A 20,913-nucleotide genomic window follows, 5' to 3' on the forward strand; every position below is an offset into this window, starting at 1 on the left:
AGCTCCCCGCGGAGGGCCTCCAAGAAACCAAGGCAGCCTAACCTCTTAGGCCTTTGCTGTCTAGCTCCACACTGCCCAATATGGTAGCCACCAGCCACTTGTAGCTACTTGAATTTAAAGTAAAATCAAGAAAGGTTAAATAAAATCAAAATTTCCATTCCTCCATTACTCTAGCCACAATTCAAATGCCGAACAGCCACATGTGGTGAGTGGCTATTGTATCGGGAAACATACATAATGAAGATTTCTACCATTGCTATAAACGTTATTGGACAGAGCTGGTCTTGAGCTAAAAATCTTTCTTTTAGACAACGAGAACATTTTTGGTCATGTTGCTCTTTCCCTAATACATGCTTCTGCACATAGGAAAACCAAGCTTACGACTAGGAATATTATTTCATTTCTGGAAGGGATATGTCCAATCCAATCCCAAATTCCAACTATGACTCAAGTAAAACATTCTGGTTAAATAAAATTAGATAAACCATTTTCAGAAATTGATCTAGCAATTTTCCATAGTTATGTAGACATCATATTTCATTTTCCCCAAAACTTAGGAAGTAAGAAGATCATTGAAGGATAATGAGAGCATTCTCCAAACAAAACTCTAAATGTGGGTTCCATGGTTTCCCACGAGCCTTAGTTTCTTACCTATACACAGTATGAGGGACATAGACTTCCCGGATTGGAAATTCCAAAATCTCTTTGTGTGGACGTGTCCGGTTTTCAGGAAAAGGTTTCACTGGCAGCATTTCCGGAGTCAGAGAGCAACTGATGATCTCTGGACCTAGAGAAATTTCTATTCTCAGCAAGCCTAAAGAGGGAAAACAGGACTATTTCAGTAAAGATGCTGTCATGTGACATGGGAATCAAGAAAGACTGTTGTACCATATTTCTTTTATGAAAGAAAGGATGAGTTGTGGGAGTGCAAGATTTCTGGAATTCCTAGCTAGTTTCCTCTAGTTGGAAAAAAAATCATGTTTTGCTATCTTTTGAGATTTAGTTTCTAGAAATCAAAGAGCAAGGAATTGTACAATGAATAAAAATGGATCTTTAAACTTCCTTCCAAAAATACCACACCATAAGAGCACATAGTTTAGTAACTACTGGTGGTTTTCAAACTGGGTTCCCTGGTACCCCAGGGTGCTGCAGAAGTGCCTCAGGACCTTTTAAGCTGATAATAAGGAAGATGATCTCATCTTCTACCAAAGCATCTCACTTTCACTTTCCTTTTTATACTAAGAATTCCATATAATAGTTTATTTGATGAAAGAGGCTGCTCTGTTCAAATAATTATCTGATTACCTGAGGAGCCAGATCGAAAGCATGATGCTCCTTTAATAGAAACAGAAATATTAACAGAGTTTTCAAAGAAGTAGACCAATTCAGACTCTTACCTCCTGAGGCAAAATCCCACATTTCACTTAGCAAACATTATTTTATAAACTGTAGCATTAGATAAATAATGTGTCTACTCGTAAACGGCTTTGGCAGAACCAGAGAGGAAAAGATGAGCCATCCACACCTGGAATCGACTTGACTCTTCTCTGTAAGGATGAAGATCTTTTGTAGTCAGCCAAAAACTTGAATAAGTCTTCATCACTGAGGCGATCCCCCTCCTGCAGAAAGAGAAGTCAGGGTTAGTGCTCCTGTACCATGGCTCCTGGGATGGGGGCCAATGATTTCCAGGAAGACTTTGATCCTAAATTTTATTCTAACACGCTTCTCATAGGAATAAGGATTATAGCCAATGCTGAAATAATTTAGCTCAACCTCTTGTCAAATATTCCTTCCCAGACACATATATCAATGAAATAGAATAGAAAACCCAGTAATAAACCCACAATTACATGGTCAGTAAATCTTCAACAAAGGTGCTGGGAAAACTGGACAGCTATATGCAAAAGAATGAAACTGGACCAGTTCCTTACACCACCCACAAGAATAAACTCAAAATGGATTAAAGACCTAAATGTGAGACTTGAAACCATAAAAATCTCTGAAGAAAGCATAGGCAGTAATTTCACTGACACAGACTGTAGCAACATCTTTCTAGATATGCTCCTGAGGCAAGGGAAACAAAAGCAAACTATTGGGATTACATCAAAATGAAAAGCTTCTGCACAGTGAGGGAAACAATCAACAAAACTAAAAGACAATCTATACTGAATGGGAGATCTTTGCAAATGACATGTCTGATAAAGGGTTAGTATCCAGAATACATAAAGAATTATAAAACTCAACACCCAAAAAACAAATAGTCTAATTAAAAAATGGGCAGAAGACATGAATAGACATTTTTCCAAAGAAGACATCCAGATGGCCAACAGACATATGAAAAGATGCTCAACATCACTCATCATCAGGGAAATACAAATCAAAACCACAATGAGATATCACCTCACACTGGTCAGAATGGCTAAAATCAAAAGCACAGAAACACCAAGTGTTGACAAGGATGTGGAAAAAAAGGAATCCTCGTGCACTGTTGGGAAGAATGCAAACTGGTGCAGCCACTGTGGAAAACAGTAGGGAGTTTCCTCAAAAAAGTTAAAAATAGAACTACCCTATGATCCAGTAATCAAACTACTGGGTATTTACCCAAAGGATATAAAAACAGTAATTTAAAGGGTTACATGCACTCCTACGTTTATAACAGCATTATTTGTAATACCCAAAGCAGTTCAAGTGTCTATCAAAAGATGAATGGATAAAGAATATGTGTTCTATATGTGTGTGTGTGTGTGTGTATACAATGGAATATTGGAATATGGAATATATACAATAGAATATTACTCAGCCATAAAAAAGAATGAAATCTTGCCATTTGCAATGACGTGGATAGAGCTAGAGAGTATCATGCTAAGCAAAATAAGTCAGTCAGAGAAGGACAAATACCCTATGATTTCACTCATATGTGGAATTTAAGAAACAAGACAAATAAATATAGGGGGAAGAAAGGAGGCAAACCAAGAAATAGACTCTTTACTATAGAGAACAAATGGATGGCTACCAGGGGAGGTGGGTGGGGGGATGGGGGAAATGGTTGATGGGGATTACGTAGTACACTTATTGTGAGGAAAGCAAGTAAAATAAAATAAAATAAAATAAAAAGACTGCTCCGTGGACAGTTGAAAAGAAGGTGCACTCATTCTTTTCAGGATAGAGATTTCAGTGCATCAACTTGATATGACTTGTCAATTATGTTATGTAGTTCTTCTATATCCTGACTTTCATTCTTTATGCTTGTTTCTTTGTTGGTAAAACAGTATAGTAATAGACCCCACCTCAAAGGATTACTTTGAGGAACACACGAGTATACTTAATACTGAAGGCATTCGGAAGAGTGCTTCTGGGTCTAAGTGCTTGATAAATGCTACTATTCTGTGGGTTGATTTGTCCATTGGTCTGTCACAGGCTAAGCCAGACAATTAAAATTTGCTTCTAGGGACACTGCAGGGACAAGAAACAAAAGACTGACCATAACTCTGCAATTAGATCAGATTACTGAATGAAAGACGCCTTTTACAAGAAAAAAACATTCCTTCTCTACCACCCCCAACTTACTGTCCCCCAGCCTCTCAACAATCCTTCTACTACATTCTAAGGAAGCTTGTGTGAGCAGTGCAGATCTAGGCCAAAAGTTTCTCCCCCTGTAACTTAAATCCACTAATGCTTGTTTTACTCTCTGGAACAATACGAATAACGTTACTTCCTTCTTCAAAGATTTTCTCTTTTCAAAGAGAAAGCATCTTTCTGTCTTTTTCCTATCCTCATTGTCTTCACATTTGTCTTGATCCAGAAGACTAAGCATAAATACTACTCTCCAGGTGCCTACATGGGAGAGGTACTCTGCCAAGGATTCAAGGGCAAGAGCTCTAATCTAATAGCCCAGGAAGTTAGGAAGGTAAGGAGCTAGGGAGCTAGGGAGCTAGGGAGGTAGGTATGTCTTATTTCCCAAGTACAGATAAGAAAAGTCATTTAAGTACTTTGCCCACCCCCCAGCAAGGTAATACAAGAGAAAGGGCTATATCCCAAATAGAAACTCTTTAGTCCCATGCTACTTCTCTTATGTGGCATGTCACACCTCCCACTCCCAGCATCCCTTTCACATTTTGGGATCATTAAGATATCCCTGAAATGCTTCATGAAGACTGCTTGAGCTATGGAAAATCTTCCAAAGCAGAGTCAAACCAAGTCATATCAAATTAGTTTGTTTGTAGCAAAATATACATGATATGAACAGCACCATCATAACCATTTTTGAGTGTACAGTTATTAGGATTAAGTACATTTATGGTGTTGTGCAACCAATCTCCGGAACTCTTTCATCTTCTGAAACTGAAACTCCTTAAACAACTCCCCATTCCCATCTTCCTCCAGCCTCTGGTACCCGTCAGTCTACTTTCTGTCTCTATGAAGTTCTTTACTCTGAGAAGTTCTCTGATTTTTAAATAACCTCGATGTCTATTGAACTAATAAAGAGAACGATCTGCAATGGTCACCCTCTATGAGCAAATAAATATGGCAGAAACGTGGCAAGCCTACAGATAGAACAGGGGTGAGAAGGACAACAGCTGGGCTGGGAAACCCCAAGACAATGGGGAAAGGGATGTTTCAGCCAGATGGTTTTAATAGCCCAATAAATGAACTGACCATGATCGTTCAAAGAGATGAGTTTGCATTAGTGGGAACAAATCCTTCTGTCAATGAAATGAGCCAACACTCATTTAGCCCTTGCTATATCCCAGGCACTGTGAGAAGAGCTTTACACACCTCAGGCCATCTAACACTCCCAACTGCCCCATGAAGCAAGCACCGTCATTCCTGTTTTGCAGATAATGACATTGAGGATTGATGAGGTTAACTAACTTGCTCCCTTAATCATGACATGTACTTCTCCTTTGGGCTCCAACACCCATGCCACTCAGGGAAGAAATTCAGACACACTGGAATGGGAAGAGATACCTGCTTGAAAAAGCTGTTAACAGTCATGGTGGTGGTCTTGTAGTTGGATCCGACCCCATTTTCCTCCAAGGAGAGGGCTCTTTCAGAAAGCCTTCTAGATTGGGACAGAGTTCTCCGCTCACCCACAGAGCTTCTCCCTGTAAGGAAAACAGTTGTCATTCGAAAGCATGCCTTTCTGTGTGAATACCCAGCAGTCATGAACTTTATCATATAAAAGACAGGTTTTATTTTTTTTTTAAGATTTTATTTATTTATTTGACAGAGAGAGACAAAGGGAGAGAAGGAACACAAGCACAGAGAGTGGGAGAGGGAGAAGCAGGCTCCCTGCTGAGCAGGGAGCCCAACGCGGGACTCGATCCCAGGACCCCTGGGATCATGACCTGAGCTGAAGGCAGACACTTAACAACTGAGCCACCCAGGCACCCCAAAGACAGATTTTAAAAAATGTATTATTGAAGCGTAGTTGACACACAATGTTATCTTCGTTTCTTTAAAAAAGAAGTTTAAAGTCATGAAACAAGAACATTGAACGTGGCCAGGCTTGTTTTGGATGAAAATTTCCTTCCACTGGCCTTACCTTTCTCAGTCCCCCTGTTGGAGGCCCTAGTTCTCCTATGACCAGAGTGGAGAAGCCATGAACAGCCACAGTCCCCTCCCACATGGGCATCAGGGACGGCCACCCAGCAGGGTCCAGGACTGCAGCCAGAACTGGGTCTGCATAAGCTTTATTTAGCCAACACAGTTTGCTTTTGTTTTATTTTTACATTTGCACTCCACTGGGAGAGGCATGTAGTCGAATGCCCCTGAAGGCATTTGGGACTGTGGCCCAAACATGCCAGGGTTAGCCTGTGTATGTTCTGAATCTGAGCGTTCTTCTGCTCTCCCTGTGGGCACCAGGCAGAACGGGGTTCTTTGGCTGACCTGTCCAACAGGGATTAGAACCCTGAGTCACACCCACACCTGGGCTGGGACCCCGATACTCAGCTTAATTATTTGTTATCCCCTTTCAGGACTGAGGTGGGGACCTTGTTACTTTTATACTGCAAAATTAAGGGGTTCCACTGTGAACGGTCAAATTGCTTAGAACTCTAATGTTGCCAAGCCCACTCTTTGAATATTCTCTTATCCTTAATTCTTGCTGTGATGTCGAATGGGAACTTTTTTTTAAAAAAAAGATTTTATTTATTTATTTGAGAGAGAAAGAGAAAAAGCAAGCAGGCGGAGGGGCAGAGGGAGAGGGAGAAACAGACTCATTGCTGAGCAAGGAGCCCAATGCGGGACTCGATCCCAGGACCCTGGGAACATGACCTGAGCCGGAGGCAGACACTTAACTGACTGAGCCACCCAGGTGCCCCTGAATGGGAATTTCTTGCTACCACTGTCCACCTAAACTTACCATACTGCCCCAGTATTATACACTGCATTTTCTGGTTGCTTCTTAAGAAGCAGCTTCTATAGTCAGGTTAATTTATCCTTGACCTGGAGATTACCTTATGGCTGAGTTACCTAGTTTATGGTGCCCTCTAAAATCTGTGCATAATTCTTTTCAAATAAGGCTACCTGGGTCTACATAGAAGTTGGCATGGAAAAAAAAAAAAACCCTACCCATTGTGGTGTGAAGGTCAGGATGCACTCGAGTGAGGTTTGTTGTTGGTAAATCAGAAATAACCCAGCAGTTCTGACTGGTAATTACAAAACAATAATTCCAGAAGAGAAACAGCAATGACAAATACCTCTCCCTCCAGTCCCCCCGTTAAAGGCAGCATTTGGGAAAAGGCAGGGCGTGGGAATGCGGAGAAATGTGAACAGTCTCACATATTTGCTGGATACAAAGACACTCAGGACAACAGACATTCTACCACGGGTGGGGTGGGTCGACTCGAGAACTCTGAACCCTCCTGAACACTTCCATACCCACACTGTTCAGGAAATTAATGACTCAGATCCAGGGTGAGGTGATGAAAAGGAGAAATATGCTCAATAAATTGGAACCGAAACTAAATACTCTTTTGGCATCTACTTTTTCATTGCACTTGGCAAAAAAAAAAAAATTTTTTTTTGAAGGGACTGGAAATTTTGCTGAGAAGCCAGAGTTTTGCTTTTTGAAGGCTTCCTGAGAGTAGCTTTTCTTATGTTTAAGAGCCAATCATGATGGCATTGTTTAACCCACTATAGACAGTTATTGTACTTTGTTATTTCAAAATTTTTACTTTGAAAAGGAGGCAGCTACTGAAAATTAACTTTTTAAAGTGTTGAAGTGTCCAGAAAATTCCAACTAAAAGTCTTACTGTAAGAATATACTTTTAAAGATTTTTTTTTTTATTTATTTATTTGAGAGAGAGAATGAGAGACAGAGAGCATGAGAGGCAGGAGGGTCAGAGGGAGAAGCAGACTCCCTGCTGAGCAGGGAGCCCGATGCGGGACTCGATCCCGGGACTCCAGGATCATGACCTGAGCCGAAGGCAGTCGCTTAACCGACTGAGCCACCCAGGCGCCCTGTAAGAATATATTTAAGTTCCACAAATATTCATGATAATTGTTTTGGGGATCACCATCCAAATCAAGCATTTGTAAGTCAGTCATAATAGTGTTTCGTCCTATTTATCTTCTTCTTCGTTCCCACTCTCCACTCATTACTGCACCCTGGGCCCCCATTAATAAGCAGCTGACCTCAGAGTTAGTTCACTGGGGACCCCTCCCCTTCCCACTGCAGTTGAAAATCTTACCAACCATGGACTCCACATCGGTTACCTCCCTGTCCAGGGTGGAGACACTGAAGAAACTTGTTAAGCTTATGGGGGCCCAGGCAAAAGGCATCCGGTATTTTCCCAAACGCTGGCAGAAGGATTCAGCTTGAAGTTTTAGTTTTTCAATCTTTTCTTTACTCTAGAGGAAAGTGGAAAGACACAAGCAGAAACAAACCATATGGTGTCAGCACCAAGTTAACGGTCTCTGCCACGGATATGACAGCCATCTCCAAAATCCCTACCCTACTAATTAAAAAGAGTGAATGGGCAGGAAAATGATACAACTCAGGCTAGAATTCTAGCTGACAAGAGAATACAGATCAGAAATGGAAGAGTTTAAAGAAAGTCAACATTCAATTATTAAATATACCTTCAGCTAAAAAAAAAAAAAAAAAGTCCAAGACTTGTTATACCAGTTAATCAACAAGTGCTTTTAGGGGCTAGCTACAAGCCTTGGATTTGCATGACAAAATTTTAGAATGAAACATTTTATATATTACCTATCGCGCTTTCAAGAGAGCCTATTTTTCTTTTCTTTCTTTTTTTTTTTAAAGATTTATTTATTTATTTGAGAGAGAGAGAATGAGAGAGAGAGAGAGCACATGAGAGGGGGGAGGGTCAGAGGGAGAAGCAGACTCCCTGCCGAGCAGGGAGCCCGATGCAGGACTCGATCCCGGGACTCCAGGATCATGACCTGAGCCGAAGGCAGTCGCTTAACCAACTGAGCCACCCAGGCGCCCCAAGAGAGCCTATTTTTCAAAAGTTGCCTTGGGAAACTCTAGAAAAATCTCTAAAGGTTGTTAACCACTTCTTATTAGGCTGACAGCACTTCCAGGGTGTTCTTTCTAAGTTCAGAAGAGAAGGTAGGTTTTTAAAAAATAAGTGTCTTGAGTTCAAGAAATCTTATTTGAAATTTATGAGTCTGGAGGAGGATGCTGATAGCCAAGTCTTCGTCCAGAAAGGCCATGTTTTAAAAGTCACATTGGAAACCTTTGCAAATGGGGGCTGAGAAAAGATGTCCCTTTCACAGCCTCAGTACCTATGCTTTGTCAGTGAATTTATGATGTACAGAAGTCTCAGCCTATTTCCAAATATCCACACCAGAAAAGACATTTGGGAATTGGCTGGTACTGTTGAGAAAGCCCAGCAGAGTTTCGTGAGGTCTCTGTGGCCTTCCCAACCTGGGTCAGGGCCTTGGAACCAAGACAACAGGATGTGGCTTTTGTCCTAGCCAAGTTTTTTTTAGACACTGGGGCATACGTCGTTTGTTGAATTCAAGAATTTATTTCTTTAAAAAGTTATCATCAATGACCAGCTCTCCTTTCTTCTTTTTTAAGACACAATGTATCAATGTCTTATATGGGGACATATTATGGACCTATTCTTTACTTAACTACTTTGTGGAACTTCTGAAAACTATCTGTTTATTCTAAGATGTCACCATTTAGTAATAGCCAAAGTATCATACCTTTCCACCATCACCTTCTTTGATAACCATGTATGGTTCTGCACAGTCTCCAATCTCTCCCTGCTGAAGGACTTTTTCAATCTACCAACAAAAATAATATTAAAACAAAACTCATGAATTATATCCACATAATGGCATCGATGCAACCATCAAAATGAGGTTTTGTCACAGTATTTGAGGACAAGGGAAGATGCTCATGCGGTATATTTTCTGATTAAAAAAATTAGTGTGAAAAAAATTAGCATGAAGAGTACCACAGTTTTGTAAAAAAGAAGTCACAAAGGCAGATTCAAAGGATGATAGTAGATACACAAACTGTTAATAGTAGTTATCTTTGTATAGTGAGATTATGTGCTATTTTTATCTTCTTCCTATTGCTATGTGTATTTTCTATTTTTAAACCATAAACATGTATTATGCCTACAATAAAAAAATGCAATAAAACTTATTTTATAAAACAGAACCCATGAGACACATGTAAGAAGTGAAAAGCTCATTTTCTTTATTATTGCTTACAATGTAAAAAAGAAATATGGCCTCCATAAAAGTCAGGTTGGGGACTAAAACCTTTCACAAAATGAATAAATGAACAGAATAAATTATCTGTAATTGTCTCCCTTGTATTTCCTATTAGGGCCGCTTCTCTGGATTTAACAGACATGGAGAGAAACCGAAAGGTGTGGAATGGGGCAGCTTTTCACTTGGCTAACTAACTGGCTGGAAATATGATTTAATGCTACTCCTGTCGAGTATCTTCTTCCAGTTTGCTTCGGGTAAAGGATCTGGCTGGCCAGAAATGTGGTCACCCTGTTGACGGGGGAAAAAAAATAGAGATTTGAAATTCCCCAACCCTCTGCTCCAAGAAAATGCTGAAGAGAAAAACAAGTGGAGGTAGTCCCATTAGCCTTTGTTGAGATTAGACACCAGATGCGGCATTCCTGCAACATGAAATCTGGGTTTAACATATTCCATTAGGTGCACGTGGTCCACAGGCACTACCAGATAGGGACAGAGTGTTTATTTTTATTTTTTTTCTAGGTGGTAGCTGCTGGGCAGGTAAGGGGGTGAACAAGACAGACCTGATTCCTATTCTAGTGAAGCTCATAGTCAGGAGCTCGTAGAGCAAATTGGAAGAAGTTAGTTTTTCCATGTAGTCAACGGATAAAGATGTGGTCTTTAAAATGAACTTTGAGCAGAGATAAAGGACCTTTTAACGGAGATCCTGAAGCAGCAACGTGCAGCATGGAACCCATAGGACAGGGGTCTCCAGAGTCTGAAAGTGGAAGACTCCCGATCTGACCAGACCAGCAGAGACTACTCCCTTCCCCAGCTGGGCAAGAGTAACTCCAGGTACTTCACGAGAAGGGCTGCGGGCTGCTGTGAGGGCTCACTGTATGTCCCCTCGTGTTTATGTGTGAAACCCAGGGGTCCTCAGAAGCGTGGCGGGCAGAGGAAAGGGATGTGTGGGGATTACCAGGGGATTTTTGTCAGATAAAAGGCTGCCCTCTGTCCTATTCAGGAGGGGCTGGTTCAGTGCCTCCACATGTTTATTTTTGAAGTTTTAAATTTCATCCTTATTCTCCATCCCTCAACTGAGGAACAAAACCTTTAAGCCTGGATAATCCCTTAAAGCAATAGTATATACAATACTAAACTAGGAAACTCTACCTAAAATACAGTTAAGATCCCGGTGTTCAGCCTGGGAAGAATAAGAAGAAAGAACTCCTCTTTACTGAATGGCATCTGCCTGGCTGTGCTAAATGTGACACACCATTTACTGTATCTGTAGAGAGAAGCAACAATGACACCATTACAGTAAAGGAAAAGAAGTCAGAAGCAAACCAGGGACTGTCTTATTGAGCTTTAAATGTCTTCACTCTATACAGACAACTGATAGAAGACTTGTTATTGCCAAATGAATGCATCTGTACATTTGAGAATTTTGTAATATATTTAGTGAGTAACAGTAACCTGTAGGTAACCGCTGATACTTAGCAGAGTATGGTGGATTAACTAAAACAAAGTCATCCCCTAAGAAGTAGAGCTTAAGTAAAACTTGGCTGGATGGGACTAGTGTTGGCATCTTTGGGTTCCCAGACTGAGGGAACTTTGAATCTAACTAGCTGTAGGGTGGGCTTGACTCTAGCCTTCCTATATGTCTAAGGGATACTGCAGTGAAAAGGATACATGTTCAGTGTGACAACAACAGATGTGTCTTTTTAGCAACACAATTTTAACTTTAATCCCTCCTACAACGTTACATAGATTCTCCTTGAGTAACAGTAACTTTTCAGAATCTTTGCAAAATGGTGGAAAGGCAGCTAGAAGGCAAAGACATCTGCCACTTGTCAACTGACCTCTAAGTCATTTAAATTCTTGGGAATCTATAAGCTGCTCTCTCGGGATCATGGGGGAATCAATGGGATTCTGGAAGTAAAACACTGCGCTTACTAGAAAATGTTCCAAACCTGGAACTCTGCGTAGACATGAAATCAAAACACCTGAATTTTTTTTTTTTTTTTTTTTTTTACAATTTTGGGGTAAACAGTCAATAAGACTAAATATTTGGCTTAAGTTAAGTGAAATACTCAACGTTTGCTGTTAACCTCTAACCAGTCATTCTGGTGTGCAGAGAAAGCCTCTGGGTTTCTTCTATCAGCAAAGAGTACAGCTGAGAATGCAAAGTCCTTCTCCTTGGAACTGTCCCACAGATTTTGAGTTGCACCACCCATAGTCATAGTCTGTGACATGGTGATATAAAGGGAGAGTGAAATTTGGAAACCACAGCCCACACCTTAAATTGTCAGAGCCTGGACTTGGGAACATTGCTCTACAGGCGTCTAGAAGAACACGAACAGTATCAGGGAACTCTAGCCAAGATTTCCTCCACAGCAGCTCTCAGAGCTGGACAGCTAAGGGTAGGAAGAACAGCTTGGTCAGGAATAAAGTAATGGGCCAGGCTTTCTTCTGCAATCACAACTGCCCACTGAGGGCAGTATTATAATCCCCACTTTACATGTAAGGAAACTAAGTCTCCGAAAGTTTAGGTAATCACCCAAAGTCCTATAGCTACGAAGTTTCAAAGCCAGGATTCAAAACCAAGACTGTATGACTCCCAAACCCAGAGTTGTGCTACTGTCCCACGCAGGATTTGTTTGGAAAGGAAAAGGGGCCAGGTGAAAAGGAAACAAAGCAAACCTCAGAGAGAAAATGTGGATACATTCTGACCCCTCTTTCACCCCAAACATGCTCTGGGAATAATGCAACAAGGAGCGCATCCGAATGCAGAATGTGCAAACCAAATTGTGTTTAATTACCTTGACTACTAGGTAGATGTCCGAGGATGGGTAGGTGACCGAGAAGACTGCGGATCTTGCCTGACTTGATGGAGCCACGGAGGGCGTGTGAGCACGCAGAAAGCCTTTGAACTGGTCAGAGTTCAGGTCACAGTGAAAATTTTCTGAGATCTGTAAACAAGGAACAAGGCAAAAAAGAAGTCACACCTGCTGTTCTCCTGGTCTACCCATGTTTAAAGAGTCAAAAACCCACAAAAAATGTTGCCAAAGAAATAAGGGTCATCATAGACATGGTTTATGACTAGTGGTGGTGGAAAAATCTGATATGCATTTTGTCACAATTTCTAGATATTTTGGAGCTGTTTGAGAGACGTTCCTCGAAACATTTACATTTTTATTAACCCATCCGTATTTCCTGAATTACTGCCTTACACTTTGGAATTTAGGAGTTAGCAGTTTTAGCAGTAAACCTACCCTAGCTGATGTAAGTCTCAGGGGTTGTGAATATTTATCCAAGAGATACACACTTCGTTAAATACGGAGTGATTACGGGTCAAAGGGGCAAGAGTATCCTTTGTGGCTGTGCTGTTTTTGTCCTCCTCTGAGGGTCACAAAGTGACGAAACATTAAAACACTCCTGGAGAAGAGGGTTAGGTACTCAAAATCTTTTTCATTAAAAGCGCATCACAGTTGGTGAGCTCTTCGCCTGATGGCAAATTAATACTCTTCCTGCACAAGATGCCTTCCATCCACGATGAGACTCTCTCACACTGCAAAACCTCCCCAACGGAGGTAACATTACATATATATCCGAGCTTGTTAAAAATGTATTTAAATTGCCTTGTTTGATGTGTCACCCCATATGTTGCTATTTCTTTTCTCTCTCGATCCTAAACAGGCTCTCCCTTTAAGATTCTTCAAAGAACATAAATGACTAACATTGCCAGATCATTCCTGCAAACACTGCAAAGGCAATAGAACCAGCTGTGTCAAAGGTCATTTGCTTTCAAATCTGATGTGTTTTTGCTGCAGAGAAGTGGATTTGAAAACCACGAACCCCCAAAATCATGAGCAATGTGTGCCCCCATGGATGGGGTGTTCTTCGCCTCCTTACCTTTTTCCTTTCTTTAACATCGTAGAGGGCAATGCTGGCAAACAGAGGCTCAATTTCAATCTCAAACCTTTCAGAGAGAGTAAGAAAAAATAGGGTTTTAACTTAGATAATTTTGAATTTCCTGAAAGTGCTGAGCTCTATAAACCGGTTAAAAATGTACATCGTTCCCCAAAATATTTGGATAACTCCACACAGATGAGAATCATAATGGGATATTAGTGGAGAAAGATGGGAGGTTCGTGGAAAATTCCTAGTCAGTGGAGATCGTGGTGGATAGCACATTCTCCTAAAAAGCACTTGTTGGTGGCAACTCAAGGGAGAGACGGCAGAATGGTGCCCATGGTGTGATCCAACATGGCCCTACTTACCACTGTAGATGCTGTGTTTTCTAATGGTAAAGCCTCTGTCTTAGGTAAAGGTTTTGTTCACAGTTTACCCTTTACTACTAGGGTAGGAATCTCTATTATTCAATTCTAAGGGACAAGGCATTTCAGAGAGTAAAAATAATAATAATAGAAGTTCCGTTGCTTTTGCTTAGATTTATAGTGGGGCCATTTATGTGGGAGAATGTCTGACCTTTCCTATTCCACTACCAAGGGAGCTGCTGAGTTGCTGGGGAAGGAGCGGAGCGCTGCCAATAAACACCCAGCTGTGGGGACCCAGTGAGAACTAGAAACATATCAGCCCTAATTGCCCATTCCCCTTAAAATGGTGGCTTTGATGAGACTGCATACCCAAGGCTTCCTTCCACATGTTATAGGATACACATGAAGCACAGATGTGCACGTTCCAAGTTTCTCAGGCTAACAACCCATGATTTGGGATCCTGCTAGCTGAGTGTACCAGTAACCAGGCCCTGGACCACCATTACCTCAGAAGTCACATAAATTAGGCCAATTTTTGTTTCAAGCCATGTGTCAGAGAATGGCCTTATCGCTGGGTAACTTTGCCTAAAAAGAGGATCTTTTTTTGTAAAGATTTATTTATTTGAGAGAGAGAGAAAATGAGTGAGAGAGGGAGAGGGAGAGAGAAACTCAAGCAGACTCCACGCTGAGCCTAGAGCCCAATACAGGGTTCGATCTCACAACTCTGAGATCATGACCTGAGCCAAAACCAATAGTCGATGCTCAGTCAACTGCACCACCCAGGGGGCCCTAAAAAGAGCCCAGCCTTTTCTGATCACAGAACCTGAGGTTTTTTTCCTACAGGTGTATCTCCAAGGGCAGACCCCAGAAACTAGCATTGTGAGGCAAATGAGGAGTTTATCAAAATGTAGGTTTCTTTGTCCCCCCTGAGATCTGGTGAACCAGAATCTCTTGGAGGAAATGATGGTGCAAGGTCTCCCAAAATCTGCATTTAAAACAAGCTCCCTGGGCAGCTTTTGCCTTTGGCTCAGGTCATGATTTCCGGATCCTGGGATAGAGCCCTGAGTCGGGCTTCCTGCTCAGCGCGAAGTCTGCTTCTCTCTCTCTCTCTCTCTCTCTCTCTTCCTCTGCTCCGCCCCCTGCTCGTTCTCTCTCTCAAATAAATAAATTTTAAATCAATCAATCAATCTCTCTGAGTAAACGTGATGATGCACACCAGTTTCACCAGCAAGGAGACTCCTCTGAGCTAAGGTTACTTTACATAAGATAGGGTTAAATCTTACATTAAAAGATTTCCCCACATTAAATGCAAAAGAGAAAAATACTTTGTTGCCATCCTCTCTTTTTCCTAGGTGCTACAAACATTTGCAGAATCGACACCAGCCTGATTCTTTCTACATGCTTGAGGTTTTACATGTCTCTCAAAAGCAAAACAGTGACAGAGATCGCAACAGATTCTGAAAAATTCCCGAGCTGATAAAATCGATAGTGGTAGAAATAAAAATTCTGCATGTCCGTGTCAATGGGGAAATGGGGTCTTTAACATTACCATTACATTTTTACTATTCATATTTTTGACATTGTAGGTTTACCTACAAGAACTTGCTTTTTTTTAAAAATCTGGTTTATTTAGAGGAGTTATAGCTGGGACAATCTCTTTGGTCCATTGCTCCTCTTGCAGGTGAATGTTGAGATGGATACTATTTAAGACACCTGAGTGGGCCAAGTGCACTGGGCAAACACCTCAATTTTACCTGATTCCTGCTTTGGCAACGGGGAAAAACATCGCCAGAAAACTGACAATTTTCGTTAAGAGAAATCCAAATGGCTCTACTTGTTTTTTTAAATAATACATGTCTCTCTTTTTTTTTTTTTTAAAGATTTTATTTATTGATTCATGAGAGATAGAGAGAGAGAGGCAGAGGCAGAGGGAGAAGCAGGCTCCCCGCGGAACAAGGAGCCCGATGCGGGACTCGATCCCAGGACCCTGGGATCATGACCTGAGCTGAAGGCAGACGTTTAACCAACTGAGCCACCCAGGTGTCCCAATACATGTCTCTCTGGCCATGTTTTCCCACCTGTGAGAACTGCTGTTGTTTATTTATTGGAAAGATGTAGAAGACTTGGTGGCAAAGTGACATCATAAGGGAGAATTCCTCCAATCCTGAATAGCATAGTTATTGCACCTATGAGGGGCCTAATGTGCATCCTGTGGGGGTGATTGAGTGCCTCAGACAATAGGGTGATTTCCTGAGCAACGCAGAGGAGACTAGCGGCCACTTCCACTCAGTCCCCCTGCTCAAGGGCCAGCAGGCTCCCACTTCCAGGTTGGCTTGCAAGGGTTAGAGGCTGCCTTCTGTAGCCCAGACTTGACACAGAGCTGGTTTATGAGCTGCTCATCTCCCTGCACAAAAGGCCCTCACTCCCCTCCCCCTGTTGGTAGAGCTGGCTAGGGGGAGGGGCTACCACATCAAGAGAGCCCCCACAACTGGGTGAGCAGCTCTGCCTCCTTGTGTTCTCAGGAGAGGTCTGGGGAAGCTATGTATTAGAATCACAGAAGTTTAGGGCAAGTAGGAACTTTGAGACCGTCTGGTGTAACAATGTCAGTCATTTATCGGTAAGAACTCAAACTCCCAGAGAAGATCCCAGGGTTGAGATACAGCCTTGAATTCAGAGTCCAGATGCCCTGATTGCAAACTAGGTGCTGCTTGAGGGGTCCATGAATTGACTTCAAGAGATGGATGACCCTCCTAATGGGGGTATTAAAAAATATTATGCTTGGGGCGCCCGGGTGGCTCAGTTGGTTAAGCGACTGCCTTCAGCTCAGGTCATGATCCTGGAGTCCCGGGATCGAGTCCCGCATCGGGCTCCCTGCTCAGCAGGGAGTCTGCCTCTCTCTCTGACCCTCCCCCCATCATGCTCTCTATCTCATTCTCTCTCTCAAATAAATAAATAAATCTTTAAAAAAAAAATATTATGCTTATGTACTGTTGCCTAGACAGGGCATTTACAACTGAATATTTTCAAGAGTCTGTGATTTGAAGTTGGAAGAATTCTCGAAAGTAGCAGTCTGCAAGAGAGGCATGCAAACATTCCCGACTGGATATGCAATACAATCTGTTCGTGTGCTGGAAGAAGCTATGGTAATTTATTCCGATTTATTTAGTTCATACATTTCAATTTCTCATTTCTGTATATTTGATAATGTAGATAATATTTTGATCTGCATGTATAAAATTAATACATGTATACAGAGGACATAGGACTTTTTCCTACTCTACAAGTAAACAGTCAAAAAAAAAATTTGGAGATAATTGCTGTAAAGTAGATGTGGCAAACAGCTGGCCCACCAGATGAATCCAGCTGGCATTCAGTTGTAGAATGGAAAGGAAATGAGAAGGTATTTAAGAAGTCAGGAAATCGGGGCGCCTAGGTTAAGCGACTGCCTTCGGCTCAGGTCATGATCCTGGAGTCCCGGGATCGAGTCCCACATTGGGCTCCCTGCTCAGCGGGGGGTCTGCTTCTCCCTCCGACCCTCCTCCCTCTCATGCTCTCTGTCTCTCTCACTCTCTCTCTCAAATAAATAAATAAAATCTTAAAAAAAAAAAAATGAAATCATGCAGAAAACTCTGAATTTCCAGCTTCTCTTGAAAAAGCAAAAACAAAAACAAAACAGACAGTTGGCCAAAACGGGCTTGTGTCCTTGGATGGCAAGAACTGGCCCTCGCCAGCAGTGGGTACCCCCTTAAAATAGTTTGCTAAAGTCACACTGCTCTCTGGTCCTCTGTGGTCCCCTGGCACTGAGACTGGGTTTTAGTCATATTTAAGGTTGTGTTTCAATAGTTAACAGTTTCTGGGGGGAAAAAAACCCACAAAAGCTCTAATATGTAGCATTTTCTGATTTCTATGTTGTAAATATCCCACCATGGCCAATTTCAAGCTATGGACGGATGTGACATCACTGGACGCAGAGATGGGAAGAGAAAGGCACCATCAGCTCTCATGAATTAGTCAGCGTGGCCTCGAGTACACCATTCACTGCTTTTCAGTTTTTTTCCCTGCATAGCTTTCCCTGTTCCTTTTGTAACTACGCTGTTTGACTCAGTTACCTTACGTGACTAACTTCACGGTGTGCCTTCCCTGTGACGGAGGAGGGACTGTGCGAGGCTTGGGAGAAATAGAATCTGGGTCTAGCTGACTCCAAACTCGGCTCCTCCCACCACATCACAACCACACACTGTTACAACGGCGCTGGAAGACCCTCCCCATTCAAGCTCTGTCCATAGAGACGCAGTTTATATGTAAAAGGCAAGATAAATCTCTGTGCAGTGGTTAGTATGTTTGCTGAGACTTACTTCAGGGTCAGCACCTTGACCAGTATTCTGTTGCCCAGATGTTCCTTAGGACATTCTGGTACCGGACGTATTTCCACGGCATCCTCCTATTATTAATCACATGGTAAAGAAATCATGAGTGAATTTCCATGAGGGGTTCTGGCTGGAATGAGTCCAGGGAAGGGAGGGCTGCCACCCAGAGCTCAACCTGCATTTGCCTTCGTTCTAATAGAGGGATAACACTTTGACTTTTATAAGAGAGTTTGTTATTCAATCCCAAGCTTCAAAGTCAACCTTAACCACAAACAAATTCTACTTTCGGAAAGCGAGGCATTTAAGACAAAGAGACAGAGGGAGGAAGGAAGGAAATGGGAACATGAATATGACTGAGTAACATCCACCAGATGGCATTGCAAAATCTTATACCTATTGTTGGTATTGTTGGCTTCTCTTTTTTCATTTTCTTTCTTTCTTTTTTTTTTTTGACTGCTCCAATTGGGGACACATTCAGAACATTTCTCCTGCCAAGGTTTTACTATTAAATAGTGAGTTTCAGACTCGAAGCCTGAGTCAAAATAGCTCACAGCAGGCTGTATGTAAACCATCAATACTTATAATAGAGTGTCTTTCTCAGTTGACCGTTTTCTTAAACAGGTTTGAGGTTGAATGTATACATACATATCCAGCTAGAGCTTGCTGAAGTTCTAAGTACAGGAAACGTAGTAATGACACATTAGTAACGACTTAGTAATGACAAATACAACTTTTTTTTTTTTTTAACCGCATCTGGGACTCTATTTTACCCCACCGGGACTCAAGACTTAAAGAGAAACATCAAGTCCCTAAGGTAACTTTTAACATTCAAATCTGAACTATCACAGGATCTTAATTATATTCATGTATGCAAAAATAACAGTGCAAAGCCCTGACAACTTTAATTCTTGCTCTTGTGGACTATCTGAACTCTGGTGGTCTGCAGCTCACAAGGGTCCAAAGAATAGAGTCAGGTCTAATTATATTTTCCTGGGCTGTAAATAATGGGAGCTTCCCCCCTCCCCCCAAATACCCCATAGCAACGGTAACATTTTTAGAAATAACAGTAGAATCCACCTTCCCAGTAACTCTGCACTGGATTGGTGAAACAAAGTGGTAAACTCACCTCTACTCTAACCTCTATTGTCCAAGGCCCAATCCTGTGTTGGTCAGCTGGCCATCCTGTCCGGTGGAAGGGCTGAGCTTTTTTCAGAGGAGGCACTGCTTGATGCCCACACTGAACTCAGCTCCCTCAGAGCAAGCTCAAATCACTTGCAGGGTGATCAGAGTAGACACATCAAAAACAGAAGCCCCCCGCCATCGGAGAAGAAAGTCAACATACATTCATGGGTTTCTAACACTATCTCTCTGGTCTGGATTCGAACCTTGGGGATCCTTTGTTAAAAGCTTTTCATTGGGAAAATGTAAACATACACAAAAGTAGAGAGAAAAATGTAATGAACTACCTTTACCCATCACGTAGGTTTCAATGCGTTCAACTCGTGGGCAACCTGGTTTCACCTATATTCCCACTTACTACCTCTCCCCACTCAATAGTGGATTGCTTGGCACAGCAAAGCCCCAGACATCCTATAACCTCATCTGTAAATCTCTAAAAGATAGACTTTTAAAAGTGCACAGCTGTAATATCATGATGATTAAACTTTTTAATAAGTCTTTTTAATAAGACAATAAGACAACTTCTTATTGTCACTAAATATTTAATCAGTTCCAAATTTCCCCAACTGTCTGCATTTTTTTTGCAGTTAGCTTGTTAAATCATGATCCAAACAAGGTTTACATATTGATGCATTTCCTAAGTCCCTTCTAATCTATATGCTTTTCTTGAGCCTTTATAATTATCTGAAATTGGAACTAGTTCCTAGAGAACAAATATGAAGTTTTAAGTGGATGTCTGTTTTATCTTCCTGAGTGTATATATATATTGAGAGAGCAACAGAGGCAGAAAGGGAGGGAGAGAGATAGTGAGAGAGAAAGACAAAGACAGTAGGAAAGATGTTCTTCTATCAGTTGATCCAGTGGGATCCTGAGGCCAACTCTGTATCTGCTTGCCTGTGACGGCATTATGTGAACAGATAAATCTCACCCCCCCACCACTTTTTTTTTTTCTTAATTGATTTTTACTTGGGTTCTGTCACTTGCAGCCTAGGGAGTCTGAATGCAAACTCTTCTGTGATCTAAAGGATAGTGGCATCTTTTTAGGGACCAACACATAGGATGCCTTTCACAGAACCGAGAGTGAGTCGGGGAAAGTACTCACCACATAGAGGCTTGGTGGTTATGTTCTATTTTACCTCTTCTGTAGGCTTAGTCATAATTTGGATATAATAGTTCACCTCTCTTCTCATTCTCCTCACCAGGAAATAAAGTCGTGGTAATATTAAATAGTTTCATTAATGTGTTCCCCCCAAAAAATCAGCAGGAGTGATCACCTCAAGGTAGCCAGAAATTTACTGTTCTTCCACAGGACTATCTTTGGAGAAAGTGCAAATTACAAGGACAAATGCAATTTCTGTGTGGATGAGCTTCAGAATGTTAAAGGCTGGTATAGGGGCCCTCCAGCATTT

At 41.6% G+C, this 20,913-nt stretch overlaps 1 protein-coding gene across 1 annotated transcript in view; it reads right to left on the reverse strand.

The window, feature by feature from the left end:
* Positions 1 to 20,913, reverse strand: part of DOCK8 (dedicator of cytokinesis 8) — a 226,633-nt gene that overhangs the window by 118,030 nt on the left and 87,690 nt on the right. Inside the window, exons 7-14 of the mRNA XM_064580028.1 lie at positions 18,314 to 18,399; positions 13,594 to 13,660; positions 12,501 to 12,650; positions 9,184 to 9,264; positions 7,695 to 7,854; positions 4,969 to 5,105; positions 1,526 to 1,619; positions 652 to 814 (exon numbers count right to left, since the gene is read on the reverse strand). Coding sequence (XP_064436098.1) covers positions 652 to 814; positions 1,526 to 1,619; positions 4,969 to 5,105; positions 7,695 to 7,854; positions 9,184 to 9,264; positions 12,501 to 12,650; positions 13,594 to 13,660; positions 18,314 to 18,399 — 938 coding nt within the window. The remainder of the gene's footprint in view (positions 1 to 651; positions 815 to 1,525; positions 1,620 to 4,968; positions 5,106 to 7,694; positions 7,855 to 9,183; positions 9,265 to 12,500; positions 12,651 to 13,593; positions 13,661 to 18,313; positions 18,400 to 20,913) is intronic.

This window comes from Mirounga angustirostris, unplaced genomic scaffold (assembly GCF_029215605.1).
Source record: "Mirounga angustirostris isolate CCGP_5_RB_7025 unplaced genomic scaffold, mMirAng1.0.hap1 SCAF_15, whole genome shotgun sequence".
NCBI classification, from domain to species: Eukaryota; Metazoa; Chordata; class Mammalia; order Carnivora; family Phocidae; genus Mirounga; species Mirounga angustirostris.